This window comes from Diadema antillarum, unplaced genomic scaffold, assembly GCF_040938485.1.
Source record: "Diadema antillarum isolate AM-2024a unplaced genomic scaffold, OU_Dant_1.0 seq00000735_RagTag, whole genome shotgun sequence".
In the NCBI taxonomy this organism is placed as follows: Eukaryota; Metazoa; Echinodermata; class Echinoidea; order Diadematoida; family Diadematidae; genus Diadema; species Diadema antillarum.
The window spans coordinates 956,273-964,961 of NW_027271635.1; the positions used below are offsets into that span (position 1 = coordinate 956,273).

Genomic DNA, 8,689 nt, shown 5'->3' on the forward strand with positions numbered 1-8,689 from the left:
TATCATAAAATTTTTCAGTGCACACTTGGTCAGATGTTCAAAAGGAAAAATGTACCAAAAATTAGCATTCTTTAAGATTAAATTAATGATCGGCGGCCAAGATCTGGGGGGGGGGGGGGGGGGGCTACAGATAAATATAGCCCGGGCTACATAGGGTTAACAAGAGTCCACAATATCTTATTGATTGAAGTTATTTTTGAACATTTTGTTACCATTTACCAAAACCATACATAACATCGGCTCTACAGGTCTAAATTACTTGAAAAGAACATGCCTTGGTGCCACGTACTTCCTCGAGTCTGTGTTTGACAAATTTGTCATTAAATCTAGTGGTTTGTAGTCAACAAGTTCCTTTTGATTCTTGACAACATGACCACGTGGAAAACTTATTTCTACTGTAAAGGCATGATAGTGTGAATTATAATGCAATGTATCTAGCAAGAGAAGTACAAAAAAAATGTCATTGTTGTGTACAATGATATGCTCTATTTGACCAAACAGTGGAAGCTCATCGACATCATGGCAGACCAAAAGAGACAACTGATAATGTGTACCATACACTTTAACCCAATTGGCATCAAAGACTTCAGAAGAGAGTTCCTCTACTTGGAGTTTCTCTTGCACAGTCTGTCTAATATTTTCATCTAAATCTGACAATAAAAGTGAAGTACCTGGCCCAACCTCGAGACACTCCAAAGGATGGTTTGACTGAAGATGGAACGTTAGTGCTGTCTGATGTTTCTTTGCAAGTGATTTACATATGTTTTTGTAATTACATACAGATTCTGCAACACGGCCAAAATAGTGATGTTTCGCTTCGTACCGCATACACCATACATGTACGAGTGGCCCAACTTCTCTCAAACATGTAGCATAATGCACCATGAAATGATGCTTTGGCAACAACCTATTGGCAGGAAATGTTTTTTGAAAGTGTGTGTGATGTTCTTCAGTGAGAACAGACAACTGGGCTATCAAGCCTGCTGTTAATTGGGGAGCAAAAATAATATCCATACAATCTAGTAATCTTAGCAGCAGTTCCCAGTAGACGTTTCCTTCTGCAATGTCATGAGCTATGATGAATGGAAGATTTCTTATCAAGCACCAAGCCTGCATTGCCTTTTGACCCACATCATTGCCAGCTGTTCTCAGTTTAATGTAGGATGGTTTGTTCTTGTTATCTGTACGGTTTAAGCAATGGCTGGCAACTCTCTGATTCAGTTCATCATGGGTCAAGAGTGGTGGTTGCCTTTCATAGATGAATATTCTAGTACAAGTTTCAGCTCATACTGAACTATGCCTTCCAACAGATCATGCATTATATCAAGTGAAAAATTTGTCAAGATATGAAAGTAAATACAATCATTCAATACAGTTTTTTGTTTAACTCCAAACACATGTGACAGTGTAGTTTGAGCTTCAGCTTCTTGTAAATGTTGCTCATAAGTCTGCCTGGTGCGCATTTCCATTAACACCTCTTTTAATGTGTTCTGCGCCTCTTCCTTGCTTGTCACACACAATCGACAGTAATAATTAGCAGAAAAGCTCTGTACAAAACCAAACAGGGCATTTGCACCTAGATTATCAGCACTAATTTGAGTAATGGTTCCCCTCTTCACAATGCCATTAGGAAGAGTAATGCCAACTGTTGACAGAATGTTAATGTCTTTCACAATATGCTTGAGAATAGCATTAAATCCATGTTTTTTGGCATCTTCAGCATACCACAGAGCTACAAGATTGATATTGGAAAGAATAGAATTATACTTTGGTGGCAGATTTTTCAAAATGAAATAAAAGGCACCTAACTTGTGAATTTTTGTTTTTGAACCGATGGGGTTTACAGTTTCAAAGTCATCATAAAAACAGTGAATTTGTAGGGCATTTTCATCTTCATGGAAAAGAGGGATGTTCTCAAATTGTGCACCATCACAGTAATCTCTCATTACACCATCAGTGCTCCTATGGTCATGAGTAGCAAAATGCAATATATCTTCATTGCTCAAAAGTTGCTTTAAAGATTCTAAAATGGGTATATAAACAAAGGTATCTTCAATAGCAATCTGTTCATACTGCTTACTTCTTTTATTTAGACGACTTTCATACCGGATGCTAACTTTATTTCTTGTGGTTCAACAAGTCCAAGTGTTGCACAATATTTCATCCGCTTATATTCTGAGTTCAAATTTTCAAATGGCTTTTCAAGCATAGCAAAATGCGTCTGTATTTCTCTATAAGCTTCGGACTCAATGGGCAGTTTATGTTTCAAGAAAGTAGCCTTAACTGCCGCTGATGCACTTTTTACTACATCACCTACAATCAAACTGGTTGATTCCACGATGTCATTTACAACTTTTCCAGAGTTTGCACTGTTTGCTGAAAATTTTGAAATTACTTTTGCACACTGCCTATTCAAATCTTCAGCGGATAAAATGTCATCTTCTGCATTTATATCCTGATCTTGATCACTGTCGTCATTATCATTACTGTTTCCTGCAAAGCTCTCTTCGAATGATTCACCAGCTTTCTCATTTTCAGTAAACTGTTCTTGATTATCTGGCAAACCAGATTTAAGGTGAGTCTGCAAATGCCCTCGAAATCCACGAAAAGAATAAAATGTTCTTGCACAAGCTCCCTGTCCACAGATTAACACCTCTTTTCCTCCTTCACTTAGTCCATGACTTAATCTTAAATGTTGCACCAACTTTGGTATTGCAAAATTTCTCTTGCATTTGAAGCAAATCATGGTGTGAATAATTTGGATCTTAGTTCACGCACTCTCGGTGATTCGCGGGAAACTCCAACATCAATCTCGAAAACAGCTGTCTGGATGAAGGTCCAGAACTGATGAAGAGACTGGCAGTAATGCAAGCCAAAGACAAAGTGCGTCTTGAAGAGTTCATCTACTGCTCCTTCCACCGTACGGGCACCACATGGAATGGCCTTGTGATCGACAATGAGCAAGTAACTGCTGATACAGGCCTTAGAATTTCCAATTCCAAGAAGGAACGGTTGGCTCTGGGTCTGTTTGGTGCCATCCAGAAAATCTTGAATGCTCCCTCCACTCTGTGTTTGAAACAAATTACATGTACTAGTAAACGATGAAACTAGCAGTTACCCTTTTCCCACTTGTTAATTCTATCAAAACTCTATCTTTATCATCACTGTTACCATCATCATACATACATACATATATAGTGGGGGGATCTGGATGTTTTGTGGAAAATGTCTGCAATGTGCAAAGTAGCACAACGTTTTCTGACTTTTTTCTCAATTTAAGAGGCCTGATTAGACTAAAGGCCACCGCATTCGATATGACTTTCTGTCACACAACTCAGCGACTTAAGATCTGAAATAAAACAGAATATACGCACTGTTTATTTCATAAAATGATAGTCGGCAAGTTGTGCGACCAAAGATTTGTATGATATGTGACCCTGTACCTCAAAACAAACAAAAAGTCGCCAGACATGAATTTTTAGTTAAGACCATATTCTGAAAGAGCAGACTTTAAGCTTTAAAATGATGTATAACTCAAATCAAATGGACTCTCCTAACCTATCTAAATATTGGAAAGAAAGCACAGACTCAGGAAAAGTGTAAACTGAGAAAAGAAGCTCTGAAATACAGTGTTTATTCAAGCGCTTAATCTTTACCAAACCGTGCTGGCTGTGCGATGAATGGGACAAAAAACAGGAAGTAAACCACCAGAGTAACAACAATGAAGGGATTATCAAATTAAACTGAAATTAAGCATGCCTCATAAACACATTCTGTCCATAATTAATGCCAACTTTCAAAGCAGTAGCACTATCTTTTCAAAAGTTATTAAAGTTGAAAGTGAAGAGTGTGGACAAGGTTTTTCAGAAATGAAAAAGGGATTCTAAAGACACACCTAATCACACTATTCTACCAAAAATGTTCGAGATAAACTGCTAAAAAAACACACTTTCCTGCCCGTTTTATGATACCAAATTTTAGCAAAGTGTAAAAGAAGACCCGCTCTTTCAGAAAATATGAAAAAGTCAAGTTCAGCTAGGTTGACCCATTTCACTTATTTTCAGTCCTCACGCAAAATCAGTGTGTGCGACTTTATGTTCGTTTTGAGGTGCACGGTCACATATGCAGTGGCCTTCAGGCTGCATGTTGCAGACTATCAAGGCTTGGCTGCAAGTGATGCTCCATCATAACTCTTGAGCAAATAGGAAAAGTGCATAAATCACAGGGCTTGTGCATGATGGTGACATCCATGTGCAGCGTAGTCTCCCCTATAACTTGTATCTCGCTCAATTCACTTTATGGTTAATGAACTGAACAGAGATATACACTGTAGCTACATTCTTCAACCAGGACTTTGCACAGAAAATTTTATAAACGTATAGAGGTAGGCTGTAGAGGCCTGGTAAAAAATGCAAGTATTTTCAAAGCAGGTTTTAAGTATCTGATTGAGAAGAGTCTTTCTAATATGGTTGAGTCATTTCAACTCACACAAAAGGAGACACTGTGAAAATAAGGATTTTAAAATTTCCTTCACAATTATTTTCTTGCTGCAAATTTGTAATCAATTTCCAATATCGAGGCAAAAAGTACTGACCTTTTGTTTATTGATATAACTCTACATTTAGGGCTGTGAAAATGTCACGCTGAAACATATTCCTAGTAGGATTGAAGTATGGCAACCCTGTTTGCAGTAGGTCCATCTCGTTCTAGCGCATTGTCACTCCTAATAATCTTAGGATAGGTTCAGTTTTTGAACAGGCCCAAAGTTCTTGAGCACCCTCTTAGTCCAAGCCAGTCTAAGCACATTCATGAAATTCTTAGATAGACCATTGCTACATCTACTCCCTGTGTACACACATTTAGTCAGTTTTGGCAACATTTTCTAGAATGCAGTGAGAACATGCAAGGTGTGACGAGGGTACTAATAACATTATTTATTTATAGTCCACTTTTATACTGAAAAGCTACATACCTTCTGAAACTGAATAATCCTTGAGATTGCTGAGGAAATGGATACTTTTGCTGAGGCAGCTTTAGACCTCCCTTGGCTTGCAGGAGGCAACAGGCACAAGAGGAGGAGGATGGCAGATGTACCAGAATTCCATCCTGTATTTCAAAATGCAAAATAATAAAATCAAGCAGGCTTTCTAGTAGATCATGGTGAAAAAGTAGGAGAAAAAAAATAGGAGCTAAATTTCAGTAAAAGTAGGAGAAAAGTAGGACATGCACTTTTTTGTGAGTTTTCGATCAATACTCACCTTGTAATGAAGAGTCAAACTCACTGTGAACACCTGAAATGATTACTCACTGAGTTACTACAGTTGCATGTAAAATCATTTACCCCCCCCCCCCCCCATTTGGACACTCTGGCAAAACAATTAGTAACAATACACATGCAGATTATTCCTAAATCTTACAAGTGCATGGTGAGCAGATACTTTATTACAATCACATGTATCAGATTAGTAGTCATTGATTGTCTATAATTAAAAACCTTGATCATTCATGCATGAAGAGATGGTCCAGTGAGTAATTTGTGGTCATTTTCGGAACTTGCTGTGATCACTGAAATGTAACTTGTAATGCTCTGAATGATCACAGCTTAATTGTTCCCTTTTTGTAAAAGATTAAAATATTTTTTTTCCTTTAATAAATATACAATTCTTGTACTTCCATGGGCTCTGTTCATTTTGACATGAATTAAACTTTGAGTTATCAATCTCATTGGTAATTTCTGTACAAACTCATTGAAGGCAACTTTTACTCAACATTCATTTAAAGGGGAGTTTCAGTAGTTGTCTAGAGGGCGCTATAGCAATATAATTATTTTGAGATTTGAATGGGAAAACTCTTAGGAAAACTGACACAGAATAATCCAAGGAGGGGGCACAACAGGAGTTGTCATAAACAACTTTCATTCTTTACTTATAAAGGTATCTACACACAAAACAACTTGACTGATCTTCTTGTGGATCTGGAGAAGAAGATGTTTGAAATTTTGAGAATTTTGCACCCTGGGGGCCCTCCCCCTGGGCCCCCATGGGGCTACAGTTATCATTTGAACAACTCTACCCAACAGAATGATTCTCTGCAAGTTTGACTAAAAGCCGACCATTCGTTCTGCAGAAGAAGATGAAAATATAAAAGTTTACAGATGACGCACACCGCACAACGGACAAGGGACGGCAGACAAAAACGGATGGCAACAGCTCACTTGAACCTTCGGCTAAGGTGAGCTAAAAATGATGCACATGGCCTCGCATCATTTGATCTTTTGACCCCTAGATGACCTTTCACCTCATCATCCTCATCAACTCACATCTGGTAATACCCAAGGATTATTTGTTCCAAGTTTGAACAAAATTGATGCAGAAATAGAGAAATGAGAGCAAGTTCAACAAAAGCCTTTAACATTTTTCTAACACAGCAACAGGAAAAGTGATTACTATGTCAATCTCTGCCAGAACTTTGTTCAGGTGAGACAAAAAGGAGGGGGGGGGGGGCACTGAGTGAGGGAGTGAAGGGACAAAGCAGGGGGAGTGTGTGGGAAGGGGTTCTGCCATCAGAATAGCAGAAATCAAGCCAAGTGTATAATAATATGGACGACGTCCAAAGCAGTCGTCCAATGTCGAGTAATTGAAAACCGTGCCAATATGGACAGTATTCAAAATGTTGTCTACAAATAATCAAGGGCAAAGGTCAAAGGTCAAGGTCAAAGCTTGAGGTCACAGATCATTGCCACGTCCATAGGTATACATATACCAAGTTTGAAGTTGTTTCTCCAAACCTTTCTTGAGATATTACGAGAAAGAGCTATTTTCATGTTTAATCAAGGTCAAAGGTCAAGGTCAAAGGTTGAGGTCAAAGATCATTGTCACCTCCATAGGTATACATATACCAAGTTTGAAGTTGTTTGCCCAAACCGTTCTTGAGATATTGCGAGAAAGATCTATTTTCATTTGTTTTATATAACCCATGTGACATTGAATTACCTTTGATCTTTGCCTTTAAGCTCAACCTCAACACAAAAATAAGCTTAATATCAGGAAAGTCCTAAAGGATACCGATACCAAATATGAACTTGTTTGGTTAACTCGGAGCCAAGATATAGATCGATGAAAAAGTGGATACCAAATTGTTGACAGACAGACGGAGAGACAGACGGACAAATATGACGGCATAAGGTCTTTCCTTTGGACGACTTAAAAATGTTAAAAGTTAAAGTTAGATGGGTAAAATGCAGGGGAAGGTTTGGAAGGGACTGCCCCATCTAAGGGTAGGGAAAATTTAGCAATTGGCATCTTAGAAATAAACTTTTTCTGATGCACATTTAAGTGAGTACAATATACTTTCAGAGTATTGGAAATTGTTTTTTGTAAAAAAAATCCTATGGAGTGAAATAACTAGATGAGGGGATGATCCGGGAGGGAGTCCCCTCTCAGGGTGGGGAAAATTGTGTATGGCTACTCGAAAATAAGCTTCCTGGCCCACATTTGTGTTGTGTTTATGTGGGAGTGTGATTATGCTCCATGAAAAATTGACCATCACTAGAATGTTTAATGATAAGGTTGGTTTAATTTTAACTTCTGATGACACTTCAGACTCTTTATGAAATTAGAGGGTGCATTCCAGGGAATGTGCAAAAATACCTTCTTTGTTCTGGTCAGAACTGTCAAAAGATGACAGGAGCTCCATGACTGTCAAGTTTCCATTCTGCTTCAGAAGTTGTCGAGCAAGTGCCACTGAATGATTGGAGTAAACATTTACAATAGGAGCAATTCCTTCCCAAGTGACTGCTACAATTTTCGAATTCTTGTACACAGCAAAAATGGTATCAGATACATAGATCAGAAAACGTTGCGCAAAAATTTGTCCCAGCAATAAGAATGAATTCCTGCCATAAATTATTATTATTATTATTATTATTATTTTGGTTAATCATACTTCATGTACAATGATTTGTGTATTCCTTTATTAACAAAATTCATGAAATGACTTATTGATTATTCCCCTGTGTTTCCCATTCTCATCATAAATAGCGAGACGGTAATATCCGGCAAAGACCAGTATTTACCCCACAGTATTTATCAGCTGGGGCCAACCATGGGAAAAACAGCACTCGTGTCATATGCTACTGTTGTAAACTTTGACAGAGTTGTCCGCCCAGATTTGAAATACGTAATCATACATTTATAGCATAAGAATGCTAGGCACAACAAATAATTAAAAAGGCGTACTATACTAGAAACACTGCAATTACTAGATCTTCTTGAATTAGGAGTAAATTTACACCAGCCAGGGACTTGGTGATACCAGGGAGATGGCCACCTCCCTGGTAATACCCAACACCGATGAACAATGATAAGTTTCCAGACTTTTGTAGATTCTTTTTTATGTAATCCTTTGGACAGTATCATTCAACTCAAACATCACACCAAAATGTTTTTTAAATCAAACATTCACAATATTGAGGTGTCTTCAAGACACATGTAGGTCCAGGAAACTGTGAGCCGTACATTCATGAATAAATACCATCCTTGAATGGGTAGGACATATAGATAGAAATTTCCAACAAATTTCAAGATGATCGCATTGAAAACATTTCTGCAAAAATGCAAGTTTGCAATGCTGAAGACTAGCTTCCTTTGTCTTTAATTTGCAATGAATTGTTCATTTTAACACAGTGGCT

The 8,689-nt window shown here is 37.9% G+C and overlaps 1 protein-coding gene across 1 annotated transcript; it reads right to left on the reverse strand.

The window, feature by feature from the left end:
- Nucleotides 1-1,946: 1,946 nt before the first annotated feature.
- On the reverse strand, nt 1,947-7,710 carry LOC139738332 (uncharacterized). The gene is made up of 3 exons (XM_071648973.1): nt 7,650-7,710; nt 4,973-5,106; nt 1,947-3,066 (listed from the first exon to the last, which is right to left on the reverse strand). Exons 1-3 carry the CDS (start codon nt 7,693-7,695, stop codon nt 2,743-2,745), a joined length of 504 nt encoding a protein of 167 aa, XP_071505074.1. The 5' UTR covers nt 7,696-7,710; the 3' UTR covers nt 1,947-2,742.
- Between the last annotated feature and the right edge of the window lie 979 nt (nt 7,711-8,689).

Coding starts and splice junctions, on each gene's coding strand:
- LOC139738332 (XM_071648973.1), bottom strand. CDS start 7,695: ATGGAGCTCCTGTCATCTTTTGACAGTTCTGACCAGAACAAAGAAG. Junction 5,107..7,649: donor TTCTGACCAGAACAAAGAAG/GTATTTTTGCAC, acceptor TTTGAAATACAG/GATGGAATTCTGGTACATCT. Junction 3,067..4,972: donor GGATTATTCAGTTTCAGAAG/GTATGTAGCTTT, acceptor TTTCAAACACAG/AGTGGAGGGAGCATTCAAGA.